This window comes from Alligator sinensis, unplaced genomic scaffold (assembly GCF_000455745.1).
Source record: "Alligator sinensis unplaced genomic scaffold, ASM45574v1 scaffold1203_1, whole genome shotgun sequence".
NCBI classification, from domain to species: Eukaryota; Metazoa; Chordata; order Crocodylia; family Alligatoridae; genus Alligator; species Alligator sinensis.
Genome location: NW_005842727.1, coordinates 102,422 through 121,967, shown reverse-complemented (window position 1 = coordinate 121,967; position 19,546 = coordinate 102,422). Strand labels below are relative to the sequence as shown.

The 19,546-nt window shown below is 42.9% G+C and overlaps 1 protein-coding gene across 1 annotated transcript in view; it reads left to right on the top strand.

The window, feature by feature from the left end:
• The window catches only part of LOC102373348 (sperm-associated antigen 16 protein), a 723,196-nt gene that overhangs the window by 676,052 nt on the left and 27,598 nt on the right, over positions 1-19,546 (top strand). Inside the window, exon 10 of the mRNA XM_006034344.3 lies at positions 7,583-7,648. Within this exon, the coding sequence (XP_006034406.3) occupies positions 7,583-7,648 (66 nt within the window). The remainder of the gene's footprint in view (positions 1-7,582; positions 7,649-19,546) is intronic.

Sequence of the window (19,546 nt, the reverse complement as noted above, 5' to 3'; positions counted from 1 at the left end):
TTTCCAGGGACACTTATTCCAGGCTCAGTACTGCATGTTTACAAATGAGTAAAAGCTACCAGCTAGAAACCAAATAGCCTTTATTCAGTGTTAGTTGGTTGGTCATCTCAGCTGGCAGGAGGGGTAAATGCCAGGGTACAAACATCCAAAGCTCTTCTGGGGCCATGCAACTTTATACAGATATCATATTGACCCATAGGCAAGATGACTTTGAATTTAAGATGTTCCTCCAATAATTAGATTCTGTATTTTGAAAAAATATAAACTAGTTATAACATTTCATGTATAGAAGCTAATTAATAGAGGGTTATCTTAAATTTGTCATCCCCCAACAGCTGCAGTGGGGAAGGCAGCAGCATGGGTCAAGCAGCAGGGGGCAGGCAGCCTGCCTCCTGATCCTTGTCTCTCCCACTTGCCTCCATGCTATTTGCCCACCTTCAGTGGGTGTCCCCTTCCCCTCCCCCTAGGTGCCTGCCCCCACTGCTACTTGCCTTCCACTATGCTTTCCCCTCTGCAGGTTGCCCAGTATGGTGGCTCTGGCTCTGGCTTTGGCTCAGGACACAGAGCATACAATGACTCTGTCCCTGACCAGGGAGCAGTGGTGGGTGCAGGAGTTAAAGCTGCAGCAGCTTCTTTGCACTCCCCCTGGGATGCACACCAAGCAGTGTCCCCTGTGCTCCCCAAAGCCTGCACCCTGTGGTCTCCCCTTGTTTGGGGATGGAGTTGGAGCCAGAGCCAGAGCCACAGCAACTGCCTGGCCCGGGCTGGTACTCAAATCTAAAGCAAAGTTACTTTTTCCCCAGGTTGAATGGGGAAAAAACCCTCAGCTTGGATTTGAGTATATGTGGCATTCTTGTTCAAACCATCCAATCGCTGGCTAACACACGTGTAGTCACACAGCTAGATATTGTTCCTTTTTCTTCCATATCAGACTGTTACCATTTTAATCTTTTATGTGCATTCCTTGACTATATTGCCAATTTCCAAACCCCCTCAGGAAGCTACTCCTTGATTAAGGAGATACTCAATAGAGACTATTTACAATCGATTCTTACCCACTTATGGCTTTGACACCTCCCAGTTCTTTCAAAGTGGTCAGCACGTTATGATATTCCCAGGATATGCCTGCAACCTAGCAGTTCTTATCATTGCAACAGCCAGCATCCAGAATAACAAATGGCCCAGTGGTTAGTGCACTCAGCTGTTACGTGAGAGACTCAGATTCAGGTTCCTGCTCAAGTTAATATTTAATGAAACTATACCAAAGGCAGCAGCTCCAGAAGGAGAGGTTGCAAGGCATGCCCCACAACAGCCTATAGTCTAGTAGACATGGTATTCACCTGGAATGTAGACGATTCAGTTTGAAGTCCATGGTGAGAACTAGACAGAGCAGGGACTTCAAACTGGATTTCTCACATTCCAGATGAAAGCCACAACTACTAGTGTAACTGCTTTTATAGGCTGGAGGATGGGTTATCTACATCTAAAAATCTCTTTTCTTCTAATATGCACGATCAGAAATCCCACCCTCTACTTGAGAATCACCCGTGTCAGATTAAAGTTTCAGAAAAATAGGCATGAAAGCTGTTTTCTTAAAAATCAGTGACCAAACTTATTGACGACTTCTGTGCTGTGTAAATACTTTTTTGAGTGCACTCAGTAGTTCTTGCAGGTTTATGCATTTCTTCAAGGCGTTAGAGTGCCTAGGTGATCCAAGACATTGTATATATGTTTTTATTGGAGTCAACGGTATTTTAAAAAGCCTGCTTGGATGTACACATCTAAAAGATCATGAAGGATAAATTTAGAAAAGAAAGATCTACTGCATACACATGGTATATTTCACTCAACCTGTTATAACGTATTTATCAAAAAAACTTCTCAGTCTGGTAAAACATACAGTCTTTTTAGGAATCTGTCACCTGTATTATGATGTTCTAAATTATGATGTTCTAAATATAGAAACTATTTCAATGTATCTTGGCTAACAAATAACTGAGTAATATTATTATAAAGCCTGCAAAAGGCAATATTTTTCATACTTATATAAATTGATAATGTATCCATACATTTTTGTTAAACCAGCAAATGAATACATATTAGAAAAGTCCAACTGCCATCTTAATCGGTTAATTGGCTAACTAATTGTACAGATGCAAAGAAACACAGAATGCAGATTAAAACTCTCTTTAAGCTGCCCTATTTTTGTTTGATTCACTTAACAGGGAGGCAAAACTTTGAGAATAAGATAAGAATGTCATTATCGGTTATGAAATATCTGACTTCTGGTACAAGTAATACCTAGAAAATTATTTGAACTTGGATTCCTTGTTTAAATGCTTCAAGATGCTTGCTTCAAGCTTACCTGTTGAAGATTTTCATTCCCCCAGAAAAGGGCAAACTTCATTCTAAAGCCACTTTTTCTTTTGAGCTAAACTGTTTTTTCATCAGCGTCTCAGATATTTCACCAGAAAGGCAGTTAACATCTAGGTTTAGCAAAAGCTGAGAGTTCAACAGGCACCACAGGGCATTTCTGTGTTGTTTTTAAAAGCTGCTTATAATATTAGTTAAAGATTTTGAAATAAGGAAATATAGAAGTGTTTTTTTTCAGCCAAGGCTTGACTTTCAATACTTGTTTACTTTCAATGAATGCTGCTGATGTATTTTTATGCCTGTAACTTTCATAAACAGGGGGCACTTCTACACAAGATACCGACTGCACAGTAGCCAAATAATACCGCACAGTAGCATGTCGCAGCACTAACAGTATTAATACGCTACTGTGCAGTAGTGTCACTAAAAGATGTTCACCAGAGCTACTGTGCAATAATTCTGGTTAATGCATGATCTGCATGAGTACTTGTATAATCAAGTACTAAATACATGCACAGTAACCACCATGCAGTTGTGTCTCATGTAGATATGCCCAGCAAGTGGTTACTGAGCAGAATCTCAAGAGAATAGAAGATATCTAACCATGGGTTTACAAACCTACATTTTAGAAATACCAAGGATCAATGGTTCTGTTTATCAATTACTACTATACTCCTGCAGATATAGTAGATACCTTAGGGAAAAACTGAATAAAGTTACATCTCTTTTATAAGTGCAGACCCCTATATTAAATATTGTGCTCCCTCTCTCGCTTTCTCTTTTTTTTTTTTTCTTTTTACTCTTGGGTCCCCAATCACAGGATGCTCTTTCAGATCTTGACAATGATGTCAGGGGAACATAGTGTACCTGAAATAGAGAATCCTTCAAAATATTGATGCAGGCTCTGTTCTTTTTCCGATCCTTTCCCTCAATGAGATTCAGTACTGCATTTCAAATATGTGCTTCTACCACTCTTGTAAAAGGAGTGGTTCAATGAAATATCTAGCATACAGATTTGTTTTCTTGGTGGCAAAAAGAACTGTCAATAAACCAGCGAGTGTAAAGTGCTGCAATGCAAACAATCTTTACATCAATTGTGCCACCTCAGTCCTCAGCCAGAGAAGGCATAAAATCTTTTGGGTGAGCAAAGAAATTCATCCTTACTGAACTAAATCCTAGATTCAGTTCTTCCCTGCTGAGCCCTGCCTACTCACTGCTACTGTTCCTGACACCCATTCTTCAGAAGGGTGCTGAATTTGTGCACCAGTGCTGCTCTCTGCCCCCTCCTCCACCCATCTGCTCTGCCTGGTTGTTAGAGTTTAGGTGCACATAGTACAGGAATGGGAAGGCAGACTTGTTTTTTGGTGGGTCAAGATGTGTCAAAGATCTGGTACAGACATACCCTGTAGGTATGTATAGACGTTACATTTAAATCGACCTAAATAGGGTTTAGTTTATCTAAGTCCTGATCTATTCAGACATTCGGGGAGGTTAAATTGGGCAAAAAATCACCATCGTGATCTAAATTAGATCACCTAAGGAGGTGATCTAAGTTGAATCTGGAACAGGTTGCCCTGATCTACCAAATATCTTCAGGTGTTCAGAATGCAGCCCCAGGGCTGGGAAAGTCCAGCCACTTGCCCCAGCCCCAAGACTGTGCTCTTCCTAGCCCCCCAGCCTGACCAGGCTATCTTTAGCCCCCCTGACTCCCTTCACACATTAAGACAAACACCCCCCGCAATGCACACCCACCTCCTCCACCAAAACCCACTAGCCCTCCTGATTCTGCCAACACCCCCAATTCTGTGGATCTGCTGGCCCCTCCCCAGTTCTACATGCCCTTCTCCCCAAACCTACTTAGATTTGGTTCTCATAGTGAACATGTACACAGGCTGCTCCTGAGCAATGATCATCAGGGATCCAGGTTTTTAGTTTCCCACAGGAAAACAGAGAAAAACACAGATTCCTCATTTACCAGAGGAAAATGTGGATTTCTCATTTTAATAGAGAAACCCCAGGATTTTGCAGTTTTGCAAAGACCTGTTTGGAGGCTGGCAGAGTTCCACCCTGGGGAACCGCAAGGAACTGGGAGTGGGAGGAAGGCAGTCAGGCAGTGGGCACCATGTGTATGTATATGCACATGGCCACCAGGCAGCCTGGAGAGCAGCTCCCATAGGTAAGTGGGAGAGGGATTGAGGCCCCCATAGAGAGGGAGTTGGGCAAGGCTGGGGCTGGTGCTGCTGTCCAGCTGGGCAGTAAGTGTGGCTTGGGACCCAGGGCCACAATGCATAGCCACACAGCCCTGGTGGGGAGTGGGATGGGGCTGTGGACAGCTGTCCAAGGGCGTAGGAAGTAGGGATGGCTCCCTACCATTGTGCACACTCCTGGGGGACAGGAGGGACCCATACCCCCAAGATCTGTGCACAGGGCATGAGCAGGTCCAGGCTGCCCACTGTGGGCTTGAACTCCCCACCCTGCTGTCCTCCCCTGGGGCCTCTGCAGCCCAGTGAGTGAAACCCAGCATGACAGGGAACAGTGGGAATGCACACTGACCTCCTTATCACTGGGAGCTCTGTGGTGCCCTTGCGAGGTGTCCCCTGCATGCGTGAAAGCAGCGGGGGTGGCAGTATGGGGTTGTGCCCCTCACTGCTGCTGCGCATGCAGGGGGCACCTCACCACGGCAGCATGGAGCTCACAGTGGCAAGCAGCTTCCCTGCACAGCCTCACTATTCCCTGCAGCACTGGGTCACACCCGCTGGGCTGTGGAGGTCCCAGGGGAGGAAAGCAGGATGGAAGTCTGAGCCCACAGTGGGCAGCCTTTGCCTACCCCTGCTCCCACCCCATTCACTGATCTGGGGGGCACAGGTCCCCCTGCTTCCCCCGGGAGTGCACTCAGCAGCAGGGAGCCATCCCCTACCCCCCCCCTCCAGCCAAGGCCACAGCAGGCAGGTAGCAGTGGGGGAGCCAGGCTCCACTGTCTTGCAGCAGCTGCCACCTCCTGTTGAGGACAGGGGGCTCTGGACCTGGGTCCTTGGCCCAATAGCCCTGGCAGCTAAGGGCCACCAACCCGCAGGGCTGGGTGGGGTGGGCAGGGAGTTGTAGGGGTGGGGAGTGAGGGGCACCAGCAGGGTTGGGGGGCTGTGGTGGGGAGTGAGAGACCTTTCATTTTAATCACTGATTTGGGGGGTTTATTAGAGAATTTGTGATTTATTTATCAGGGAAAACCAGGATCCCTGATGATCATGCAGCTTAAAGCAAGCTGAATGATCGTAGATCAGTTGCGGCAAATGTCTGCACATACCCTATGAGTTCAGCAATGGCTCTGACTGCACCTAGGCTTCAGCAGGGAATATTACTGCAAACCTAGTAGAAGCAGGTTTTAGGCATTTAAAATGTATTTTTCACATTGTGGCAGCCAAGTTATACAAACTGTAAAGGCACTCTTCCAAAAAGATTTTGCAAAGCCATACCATTGCTATGACAGCCCCACGAAGGGCTGTGTTTTGAAACTCCTGGCTCATTCACCCCTAATGGCTTAGTCAGCAAGCTGAGGGTAAAATTCATCTCTGTACAAAGGCTATTCAAAATATTTACTTAAATGAATTTTAAGCCTGAACCTTATACTGACTGCCTGCATATAGATGAACTGTACCTTGAAAGAGGACTCTAATTATGAACTACTACCCAATCAAATGATAAAAAAGATTGGAAAGCAAAATGTACAGCCCTGAGTGAGATGGTTTATTGTCATTAGTGACTTAGTTTTGTGTGCTTAACTTTGAAAACTCAACATTTTCTTAACATAAAGTCTCTTCCAGAAAACACTAATTACCATTTGATTTCAATGTTGCTGTTCACGGTAGCAAGCTGTACTGCTCAGCAGTTACTGTTTGCAGGTTTGGTTATATAGATTTTATATATGCAATTAGAGTAGACATCTTAGCTCTCCTGGGATTGTTGAAGGGAATAGTCAAATTTTAAATTTGGAAGAGTATATTAGATTGTTTTGAACTATTATTAGCGATTAAATTTCATTTCTGTTTATGATATATTGTATAACAAAACTGAAAGCACCTCTGAGTTTACTTTTTCAGTGTTGCTATGCAGGACCATTTCATCCTGTCATGCAGTAAGTTATTTTACAGGAACCAAGTATGTTTTCCATTACTATTACAAAAAAAGTTTGGAAATATAAGTTGGTGCCCCAGTAGGAATGCAGTGTAGAGTGACAGTGTAGGTAGACAGTGCTGCAAGAACATGAACTAGATTTTATATCCTTGGAGTTATTTTTCACCAAGGACCTGCCAAAGCAATGGCAGAGAAGTTATTAGTCAATATATGCTCAGAGGATCCCAGGAAGAAAACCAGGCATCACACTATAGAGGATAGAACCCCCACCGAGCCTTTACCAGTCTGACTTGGGTAAAAACTCCTTCCTGACCCCAAATTGATCAATCAATATGATTCTGAGTGGGAGAACAAGACCCTCCCACCAATACCTGAGATATTTCTAAATGTCAGCAAAAAACACCGTTAGCCAGTACCACTTTAAAAAATACTCCCATAGTAATGCTGTAAGTTATGCTTCAAGAAAGTTGGGAAGACAAATATTCCTTCTTGGTTCTTGCAGATGACCAGCAAAAACCATGGATCATGGGACTATCAATCCTTCACAGGGAAGGAGATATGTCTTGATCCTTGAGTTTGCTAAATATCCCCAGTATTAGACTGAAGCAGAAGGGGGGAGGGGTTTACTTTGGGTGTTTGGAAAAGGGAAATTAGAGCTCCTGCAAAAGATCAGGCTGGCATACATGCAGTCTTTTTCATGCTGGCGATTTATTCATAAAGATGGTAAAGGGGTGTATGTAATGTCTAAAAAGACTCTACACTATATTGAATCATTATTAAAGCACTTTTTAAGAAGCTTGAACTCTATTTCCATAATGTCATATGGCTTGTACATAACATCTTTGTAAGTTATTATTAGCATTATATTTAACATATTTTCTATTATCTGCAATCCTGAATGAAGATATGTATCCTCATCTATATTGAACTTTTTTTTTCACTTTGTGCCTGCAAAAGCTAATTTTTTAACACACCAAATAGCATGTACCTGTGCTTGCGCATGACAAAACAAACAAGCTCTCTGTATTTATAAGGATGTTCTATAACCCATTTGATTATTTTCTTTTGTTTTCTTTCCTAGGGTCTTTGTGCTCATACTTTTTATGGTCATCTGCATTCATGCAATCATGCCACATTCAACATGAGAGTAAGTTCTAACTGTGAAGGTTTAATTTATTTCCAAGTTCCTCTCTTGTAAATGACTTGCATGAATAGCAATGTTGGATCTACCTGTAGAAACATTTCATAATGTGTGTGCCTCACACGCACAATGACCAGAGTAATTTCAGTAATGGTTATAATAAAGCCTCATCCCTGTGGCCAAGTTCTGTTTCTCTCAGTGCAAGATTTCTCTGAGCTATACTTTTTAGCACGATCATAGGGTTAATTTGTTTAGATGACATTTTGTGCTGACCTAATTATTTCCTGAATTGCTGATGTATTGTTCTTATCTATAAAAGATATTTTGCACCCTTTTTTGTGGGATTACTGAGAAAATGCAACTGTGTCACATCTGAAGAAGCCTGTGTCCCTTTATTGGATAAACCTCCTGGGAGAGCATTATGCATCTCACAAACCAGCATACTATATGCTTAACAGCCCTGATCCAAAGCCTTTTGAAGCTGGTTTAGGAAACCTATTGATTTTAGTGGTCCAAAATGCATGAGAGGCATGTTTAAAACATAGAACCAAGCTCCAAACTAGGAATGATCCTCCTTATGAGGATTATAAGCCCCTCCAGGATTCACTGTAACTAAAGGAGTAAAGGGAAAAGAAGATGCTATAACATTTTCAGTTAATGGTAGAGGAAAAGATAGCCCCAGTCACATTACCCCAAAAAATAGGGTTTTTTTACTGCATGCAGTAAAGAAGTTCAAGTAGGTCTGCTTGCCTCAGCAAAAGGAAAGGAAACTGGTGACCTTTCTGTTTACCCCATCCTTCCTACGCACCCCACTCTCGTCTTGAAGGGTTGTTAATTCTTAGGCAGGCACACACGTGGTGACGGAAGTGGTGGTTCATACGAGAGAAGGGACTCATTCCCTTTTCTCATTCTTGATGCATCTCTTAGTAGTTGTTCCGAGTGCCCATCCTACTCTTTCTATTATTTCATTTCAGGATATTGAGTAATAGGAAGCTCTGAATAGTCTCCTTTGACTAAAAGCAGCGGCTGCTCCACTGCCTCCTATTGCCAATCTCCTGTGTGACTGGAAAGAAACCTTAGGGGCTCTTCTATTAAAACTTAGTAGAGTCAGGTTTATTCCTCACTTTAGGGAAGGCTACCCAAGTCCCCAAACCCAAGATTGTCTCCACTCCATATTTTTAAATGCTATTGAACATTTACCTAACCTTGCCTTTCAGTATTTTGCAGCATGGTGACCTAGACATAATAGAGTCTAGGTAACTATTTACAGTAATTTTAATGGTGAGTGAGAGCTTTATTACAGCAAGGACAGGTACAGGATGGCCTCTGTGCTGCAAGTATTCTAAGAGACTTGAATCCCCTACATGACCTACAATAATTAACAGGAAGCTGGGGAACTGGATGCTGATAATCTTCCAGATAAGCATGTTATTTTAATAAAGAATATTACAGCTGGCATTAAACTGTAGGTTGAAATCATTGGTTGACACTCTCAATGATTGAATTAGTAAAGATAGAAACAGCTAGTGCAGGGTTGATTAAATTGAGGGAGGAGTATTATTTCAGAAGCTATACATACATATAGCTTGGACTTACATAATTTTATTGCAGGTACTAGGAAGACTAGGCAACTGAAGCTGATATCGGATATTTTGTTTGTCTAATTGGCTGGCCAGCATAGCCAGAGAAACTTTTTTTTAACTAAAAATAGCACCACAAGATTCTTTTCTATCTTTCTCTCTCTACTGAATACCCATTCAAATATTAATGTGTTTAATGGTACTCAGCAGTTGGGTTGGTTTGGATATTTTTGACAAGGCTTTTTTTGGGAAGGATGGAGGTCAGGAAATGCAGATGTGTCAAAAACAAAAGATTTGACAGAAACTTTGACATTTTAAGCAAGCCTTTCACTGGAAAGATTTCTTACGCCCAGGATGGAATTTCTGTAGAATGAGACATGCACACATTGCTCCTCTCCCTTTCCTCAGTAACAAAATTGGAGGTTAGGGCACCTACTTCTTAGAGATGGCTCAGAGCTTCATTGGAAAACGGTATCGAACCCATCACTTTTCCTTTGAAAATTATCAGATTTGACAAACTTTTGCCAAAGGATCCAGAAGAACCTTGTCTGAATTTTTGGTGGACTTCAGGGCTTGGGAAATACAGGTTCCAAGATTATAGGCTCTAGGGCAGATGACCTAGTCACTATGACCAAAAGCCAGGAGCTTCCAAGAAGCTCCTAAGCCCCATTTTCTTCTAAGTTCCTGAATTTCTTTAGAAAATCTTACTTAGACTCCTAAATCACCTAATCACTTTTGACAGTTATCCCCTTCAGCTGCCTAAAACACCATGTGTAGTATCAATTTCTAAGTATATGTTAATTACATATAATTGCAATATGTATCACATACATTCCTATTATGCAATCTGGAGCAGCATGCACTTAACATAACATTTAAAAAATGAATTATATTCCCCACTATTGAAACTACAGGTGGTATTTACTATTAAAAGAGATGGATAGACCTCAGGATCCAAATTTTCAAGTCTGCTCATCAACTAACATCAGCCCTTGGACTTTTTACAACAAATCCCATTTCCAAAGAGCTCCTATTTAGGCACCAGAGAATATGGCCTGTTCTTTAAAAATGCCTATGTTACAGTCTTTGGAAAATATCTGGCTCAGACTTTCACATTATTTTAGCAGGTTCTGGTTATGTCAAAATTGTTATAACACAATGTTGTCAGATACTTGTAAGCAGGGTTCTGATTACACTTTGACACCTGGGGGAGTCTGCAAAAAAAATGGCTGGGTTTGGGGCTGTGCTCATGGGTCCCTGCCTGTATTGTGGTTGCAGCCAGAAGGAACCACCATTGCCTGGGCTGCTTAGAAGGGCATGGGGCAGGCCAAGGACTGACCAGCCCATGGGGGGGGGTTCTCACCTCTTATGGAGGGGCTCAGCCCTCCTGAGCTCCCCTGTAATTCAAACACAGCTTGTAAATGTCTTTATTTTTCTAGGTTTGCTCTGTACCTAGAGGCAAAATTGTTTTGGAAGATTTGAGCAAATTCCCTCAATAATTTACAAATGGGAAACATACATTTTTTTAGTTAATATGAATTTTTTACTCCCATGTAACTACAACACTTTATTTTACAGACAAATGTGTAGAAAGTAGCACTGCCCTCCAAAAGTGAAGCCACTGTTGTTTACAAAACCATATATTTAAGTATGTATGTATGAAAGTGTCCTTTGGAAGTTACACTGTAGGCTCAGATTCCCTTTAAGAGTTGTGATTGAATGGCCCCAAACACACTAACCTTACTAGCACAGCAGATTGCATATAACTGGGCTAACATGGACGGCAGAACTTCACCTTCCCAGATGGACTGCATCTGGGAGGCCAAATCCCTTCCCCAGTTTCCCAGCTGTTATAGGGGCTTGAACCAAACTCCCTGTATATCCATGTTTTTGATCTGCAATGGCAGAAAAAATGTGACAATTACCTATTAGGAATTTCACAAAAAAGCGTTCCCCCCCCCCCCCCAAAACCTTGATGTTTCATCTTAATAAAAGCATGTTTTCAATCTGCCAGGACTTGTCATCACTCTGTAGTAGCTACATTTATTTCAATGGAGGTACTACAGATTTGTAACTAAGTTGGATCCCTTGTGCCTGTATGCATGTTTGTGTTTAAACAGATGAAAGAGGTATCATTCACTTTTGGCTGTTTGTAATTGATCTTTTCCACACCTTGCCTTCATCACATTTGGAGAGCAACCACCATATTTCCTTTAAATAAGTAATATTTCTTGAATTATGGTCATAAAGGCCCGAACACAACAAAACATACTTAATATCAGTATCAAGCTTTCCCTCCCCACGTAGAAATGCTAACAACATTTCAGGATGGTCTTTCATTGATTTACTGAAGGACAAATAATGTCAGACAGTTTTTATACCAAAACGAAATTTCAATTTTGTTTACCTCTTCAGCAGTCCTGCTTGATGTCAGCTACCATTTAGCTGGGCCAATAATATTGATATTTGATGTCAGTTCTTATTCATTACTGCACCCAAATGATATAAGAGTCAAATCTTTTAGATGTTTCCATGGATGGCCAAATAAAGCCAGGGCTTTCTGAATAATGCTAGCAGCGAGAAACAAGGAAAGAACAAAATAAAAAAATCAAATGCGTATCTCCTGTTATTGTTATTTATGTATTCAAAATTTTGAGCTCTTTGAATAAACTCAAAGCTAGCTATTTACAAAGGTTACCTAGTAATATCAAACTTGTGCAATTATACATGCAAACAGGTTAATAGGTACTTTCCCTAGTTTATTTTCGTCTGTGCATATGAAATATAATTACAGAACAGGACTAGATTTTAAATACAAATTTTAGTGTTATTAGTTAACCATTTTTTAGGCTATTGGATTTACTTGATGTAAAAAAAGGAAAAAAAAATTGGAAAAATATCCTCCTCAAACAGAAGGCAGAAATAAATCACTATTCTTTCTCAATGACATTGCAAGGAAGAAAGTATGCATCAAAACAGAATCTTTCCTCGTATAGTTTTTCATCCCTTTTTCCGGCCGAAAAATTCTATCAGATGTCAGTGAAATTGTAAGAATGCACTCCATCTCAAACAACCAGGATTGATTCCACCTTCAGCAGCTGGCTAGCTCATACTAGCTCCCGTTCTTTATAGGACATTCCCATTCTTTATATTATATTATAATAGAATATATATTTATATTCTATTATAATATCAGGGATATTTCCTCTCTGGCAAAATACTCTTCATTACTTCCTTCCCCAGCTCATGCCATCTATATTTATTATAGCATCCTCCAGTCAGTTGGTAGCTACCTATCTGAATCATCATGGATCCAAAAGGAAGTTGTGAACTCATCCCAGGAGAATAGTAATTTATCTACTATATCTGCGTGTATATATAGTATGTATATATGTGTGTATGTATATAATATGTCTGCCAACTGCATGAAGGTCAGACATCATGGCATCTGACACAAGTATCAGATTATCAAGGTAGGAAATTGGAGAGGCAAAAAAGAGTATCTTCACTGATACTGTAAATGTGAAAAATTCCTCAGACAATCATTTATTTCCTTCTAGATATTGAAACAGTCTTTTAGAGTGGATTCTGCTTTCTTTCTGTGATGGCTCAAGATACATGCCTTTTTTGATGATACTTCAAATATTAGGAAGGTCAAAGAGGTCCACATTCCCATGATTCTGATTGCACTGTATTGGCCTTGCAAACCAGAATTCCCTTGCCCTCCAAACAGGCAAGAAAGTCTTTTAGTAAAAACGTTCTAATGGGACTCAGAAGATCTTGATCCTATTCTTAGGTTCCTCTACATGTTTGAGATCTCCATTATGTGTCATACTACACTGTCTTGGTGAAGCATTGTAAGATAAGCTTAATAAAGTTTTTTAAAGAGGTAATAATGAAGATATTATGATCGAAGAGCCCACTGAACTATTTGTATAGAACATCCCTCATTACTTCATAACAGATTTAGGTGACCAGAGACCATCTTTGCTGGGTACTGATATAATACCAAAATGCTCTTTAGTTCTGCCGTGTTCTTTTAAGTCAAAACACTGCAATTCCTGCTTGCAACTGCCACATTTTCATCCAGGTGCGCTCAGCTTCCAGAAGAATTGTGTGTAAATCTCACACACTTGATAGTTTACATTCTTTGTGCAAAGGTTTGGAGTTTTTACAGTCTTGACGCTTGCTACCTAAAAGTGTGAGCCTGGGTTCAACAGATCTTTCCATTCTTCTACACATTGCTTCCTTCTTGAAGGTTTTTATTAAGCTTAATGCTAGGAAGAAACCTGCCTCTTAGTGATTTTCAACCAAGGTGCCACCCTGGGATCCTGTCAGATCCTTTAAGGGTATCGTGCAATACTAGCTATGCAAACACCTGTATGATTCACCAGATAAACCCAGAGGTTTTACATAAGAATCTATATAATGTCAAAAACATTCTAACCTGTAGTGGTCTTTCTGAATTCTTTGCAAATGAAGACTCACTCTATTTTTCTATAGTTAAGAAATGAATGAAAGTGAAAAGCTTATGTTTTCTGAGGCGTGCCTTGAGTCTAATGAAGTTAAGAGCCACTGCTTTAAGTAGAATCTTAAACACATATTCATAAGTCAAGGAAGTTTCTATCCATTTAATCTTCCTTTATTTTAAACATCAAATTCTTTCCCACTTACTATTACTTCAACCAATAGGGAAGGTGAATTGGAAGTTTGTTCTGTTATTAAATGTCAAACCCTTATCTTCTCAGATATGGTTACATTCTCAATATTTTTCCTTTATCTACCACAAGTGTTGACATAAGCTTCTCTTGCAACCAAGAGTTTTTTGGTGGTGGTTGTTTTTGTCATCACCCATAAAAAATGACTCACTATATTTATAAGAGTATCAGGTACCATTCAGAAGAATATCATCTTTGCAAAATGATATTTTTACATGCTGCAAAATGTATCTTTCTTTTTATAGTAAAATCACTCAAAAATTTTTACTGTACCATCCATAAGCTGTTAAAAATTCCACCACTGCCAGCCATGTACGCCGTGTGCCCCCTAGTGGCTTGGGGGGCACAGCGAGCTCCTGCTGGTAGTGGCAGCAAGTGGGGAACTCCTGCAGGTGGCCATGGTACTGTTGGTGGAGGGGGCAGGTGGTGAGCACCAACTGGCGGTTGGCAACCACCACAGATGCAATCGCGGACTGCCCACAGACACCGCCGGCAGTGTCGGTGGGGTGGGGGATGGCGAGTGGCAACCACCTGCAGGCGCTGCTGGCAGTGTCAGCAGCACCTTTTCACAGGGGGTGTGCTGCCACACTTGGGGGTGCATGTGTACCCATGTGCAGCCCCTATGCATCGCCAATGCCTCCAGCTATTGTGACTTATTCAGCTGGACCTGTACATGCCTCCTGGATAGAAAGGAATATAGTGTCCCCTAATGAGATTTGTAGATCCTTCATTTTGCCTGAAATCCTCTCCTTTATCAGACATTATAAGGCTGATATTTGCTTGTCTGTAGCAGTTGCCTTCAGGCATCAACTTCTGTAAGCTGCTATGTCTTCCTGACCTGTTTAATCCCTTTGTTCTCTTCCTTTAATAGTGTACTGTTTGATGCATCCCAGTAGTCTTTCATGTTTTTAGAACAGTTAGTGCACAACAAATGGGAAAGAGATAATGTTGTCCTGCCTGTAAATCGGAGATTTTTTTTAAATGCAACATTTCTTACCTCTGCCATATATGTGCACTCAGTTGTTATCCATACTTCTGATCTAGTAAATGAACTTGCTCTGAGAATTGTACTAGAAAATTATTTACAGGTTCTTCTTCAGTTGATAGTCTCTCTGGGTGCATCTACATGTGCAATTAATTCAAAGCAATAAACTCCAGTGCATTTCACCCTGGAGTTTATTGCTTCAGGGCATCGTGTTTACATGTGCACCCGGGACTGCAGCACGTTGAGCTGGGTCAGAGCAGCCCTGCTGGAAGGGGGCCCTTGGGGTCACTCTGCTAGCCTGGGCCTGCTCTTACCTGGCTCAATGTGCTGTGGGAGGGGCTGGCTGGGGCAAAAGGGTGTGCCAGCATGGGGCTAGCCAGTAGTGTCTACACTTGTATTGGTGCACACTAAAAAAATTCTGCAGGATAGACCTGTGGTGGTATTTATTAGTTTATTGAAGGCTCACAGGGCCAAGTGTGTAGATGCTGAGACTTTACTGCTGAGCTAATTAGGTAACAGCAGTAAATGTCTTGTGTAGATGCACCCTTTGTGATCTACCTTTGTTCTTGTCTCCTGAACTTTACTATCTTTAGATATGATTTCTGTATATATACTTATTCTTGGTGTAATTTATTGTTAGTCTGTAGGAGTGCCTGTAGATGTGCTGGGGTGCTGCTCTGATGTGCTGTAATTACATCATGTTGGAACAGACTTGATTAATTGAGTCTGCTCCATCAACCTCCACGTCTCATGTATTCAGCATCTCCACACTTCAAAATGAAGGTGAGGTTGCTTTAAAGCCACTGGACAAATTTTAGTTAAAACACCACCACCACCATTTTGTAGTGCAGGATACTGAATACATAAGACATTGCAGCCACTAAGAGCCATTCTAATTAAAGCACCCTCCCACCCCCAGAGCATGTGTGAAGACACCCTAGGATAGCATTTGGTCAGTTTAAATTGGGGGAAACCAAAGTATCCTTGAAGATCTTCCTTTGGAAGGGAATGAACTTTTTCCTTCCAGGAATGACATTGTTCCAATCTAGAACCTATACTTCAGTTTACAAGGGAGCAGCCAAGATCCCAGCTTCACTCAAGGCAACCTCTTGCCTTTCCTTAGTCTCACCAACCAAACAACGCAAAAAAAATCATCAGACAAAGCCTTTATCTTTTTAACTTAAGCATGACAGACAAGATCTTCTAAGCAGCCAGTTCAGTTCTGAACTGAGAACTGTTGGGAATTAATGAGAAAGGATTTTTCTCCTTCCTGTACCTATTTCAGATGGTTTGATTTATTTAAAAAATAACAGGGCCAGTGAGTCCTGGAAATCATGTACAGGAATACCAGAACTGATAGCTACTTCTGTGCCCTAGGAAGAGTTGGGGCGGGAGCTTTGCTGAGCACAGTATTCTCCTTGTCAGCCTCACTCCACCTCTCCTGGTGGCAGCTGGATCCAGGGTTGCATGGGCTGTAGAGAGCCTAGGAGTAGGCAGGGAGGGTGTTGCCCCTACTACCACTGGTCCCCCACTCTTAGGTTCAGCTGGGTAGCAGATGAGTGAAGGAAGGCATGGGGAAGGGAGAGATGGGCCAGGAGTGGATGGGAGCAAGGGGAGGGGAGAGCAGATGGATGCTGAACTGTTAGGCTGCTGCAAGATTGGGGTGGGTGGGTGCAACAGTTCCCTTTAACTCAGGTTAAATACACACCACCCATGTTAGGCCCCATGTCTGAAAGCCAGCAACAGCAGCATGCTGTTATCCCGTGCACAGATCTGGGGGCCCGTGCCCCCCAGGAGGGCTGCAGGGCTTAGCTATACTCTTCCCAGGGGATGTGGCCCCCGGATCTGAGCATGGGATGACAGCATGGTACTGCTGCTGGCTGGAACCAGCGCTGGGCGCAGCCTGTGCTGAATGCTGGGAAGTCTGGTGCTGCTGCTGTCCCCTGCCAGCAGCAGTAGCATGCTGTTATCTCATATGCAGATCTGGGAGCCCACACGGATTCACAGCAACCTAGGGGCCCACAGCAAGCCTGGCTTCCAAACTTGAAACATTTTGAAACTTACAAAATGTTTCAAGTGCCCTCATTTCACTTTGAAGCTGTTTCAAAGTCTTTTGTTTCATTTGGATTACACTGTTTTGAGCTCAAAACACATTGAAACAGCTTCAAAATGAAACACCTGGTGAAATTTCACACAACTGTAGTGCCTGGGTACTGCTCTGCTCCCCCCACCTCCAGTGGCTTCTCCTCTTTCTCCTGCCCCCACTGCACTGCTCTAAGCAGCAGGTAATGCAGGCAAGCCATGGGACATGTGCCAGGTAGCAGATGCCCAGCCAGGTGGGTAGGAAGCTAGAGTCGGGGGGCTCCTGCCCCATTGTGCAGGGCTACTGCTCCAGTCGCCTTCCACCTGCTCCACCCACCCAGCACAATGAGCAGCCTCCTGTGGGTGGCTGAGTGGGTAGAAGGCAGCCAAGGAACTAGAGCTGAAGCCCCAAGGGATGGAGCAGGAGCTTCCTGGCTGTAGCTTCCCCCCTATCTGTCTGCATGCGTGGTGCCTGGTGCTTGTCCACATAGCCACTATCACTTCCCTATGCAATCTGCTGCCTGAAGTGGCATAGCAGGGACATGAGGAGGAGGAAGAAGAGTTACTGGAGGTCAGGAGAGCCAGGTAGTACCCCAGCTGCTGCAGCTACACAGGGAGAAGCCCTGCTGGAAAGCTGAACATACTGGCCAGGGCAGTCAGCTGCTATGAGCAGGAGTGCAGCACAGATTGCCCTGGGAAGAAGTGTAAAGGGCTAAGCCCCATATGGAGCACCATGGGGCAGCCACTGGCCAGATACAGTCAATTGGTGGGCATCTACCCACAGGCCAGATCCAATCAGTTGATGGGCCAGATCCTGTGGGCCATACTTTGCCCACCCCTGCTTTTAGCCTTAAAGTGTGACTGCTCAAAGTTTATTCTAACAAAAACATGACTTAATGTTTCACAGCACCTAACAACACCCTAAGGATAAGGCTGAAATATATTTATCTGAGGCCAGTTTAGGCCTTTGAGAAATCATGGGCAGAAGCAGATAATAAACAATATGTCATTTTCTCTTCATATTTTTAAGTACAAATTTAGAATAATAAATATACCATCATAGCAATTGCTCCTAAGTTTAATATCTAGGAAAAGAAACTGTCTCATTTAATGTTAATTTGTTTGCTTAACTGTGTGTTCTTCAGTGAATGTGATCCTTTGTATGTATAATCCAAAAGGCAAGCGCTGTTTAACATGCAAAACTGCAGACAGCGTGGAAGACTTTGCCCTTCTTTCTCCGAGGAGAATTAATTTGTATATCCCAAGCAGCAACTGCAGGGATAAGGATTTTTTTTTTAAATGACACCTTCTGGCATGATGTACTCCGATTTCCTGTGGCAGATTTACACTGCAGGCCCAAGGCTCAACATCATTCATTTTTCATATAAAACATATGTTTTGTTTAAATTCACCGTTATCACTAAGCAAACAAAAACTTGAATATAAATAATAAGATTAAGATACCTCATTGATAGCCTTCACTTGGTGTGTTCTCTCCTCAAATTTATGCAAACTCCACATACATGCTAATTCAAATATACCTCTTTGTAGAAGTACAAAAAGCATTATTCTTTCTTCCATGTCCCTACATCAGTTCTGATCTCAAAAGGCACATCTACACGTGCAAATAAGCGCGACTAAATTTAATGCACATTAAGATAATGTGCATTAAGAGATTTGGGGGATTAAAGTTAATCCCAAATCCCACCAGTTTTGCCATGTGCCCCTGTGCCCACCAGGGGGAGCTCCAGCCTCTGATCAGATGACTTCCAGCACTTAACAGCAATGTTGAATCCAGAGCCAGCTGCCAGTACCTGGCAGCCATCTTGGATGCTCTGATCCCTAGCCAGCCCCTTCCCTACCCAGGAACTGCAAGCCCAGCAGAGGGGCAGCATACAGGAAATCCCTGCCTATCTTTTCTCCCTGCACCAGGGCTTCCCCTGCCCCTGCCAGCAGCGCTCAGCACCCCACTGCTCCAGCCTGGCCCCTGCCTTGCACTGCTGCTGGCTATGGTGCTGGCCCTTCTGGCCCTAGCAGCCCTCCCCCCACCCTCCCCCTGCAGACAGCTGCAGACCTGCTAGTGGGGGCCAGAGTACTGGCTGTGGGAGACCCTGCCTGACCCCCTCCTCCTGTACTCCCACTCCAGCCTGCCTGCCCTGTCACCCACAGACCCCTCCACGCACACACCCTGCCCACCCCCAGTACTACCCTCAGAACATGCACATGAGTGAAACAAAAAAACTTTATCGCCCTCACAACCCCCACCTCATCCCTCTCCCTCAACAACAGTGCCACTCTCCCACCCTCCCCACCCAAGAACAGTACAAAACCCACTTATATGAGGCAAACTATATACATATTGAAAACTATTGACAATATTTTGGCTGTTGAAGCCCAGGGTGTGAGGCTGTGGGGAGAGCCTAGGGAGCAGAGCTATGGGGCAGGGGCCCAGCAGCCCAGGCCCTGGATGTTTCCTCATGGGTCTGTGGGCTGCAGCAAACCCAGTTGGTGGCAGTCTCATATGGGGCTGGGTGTTTGG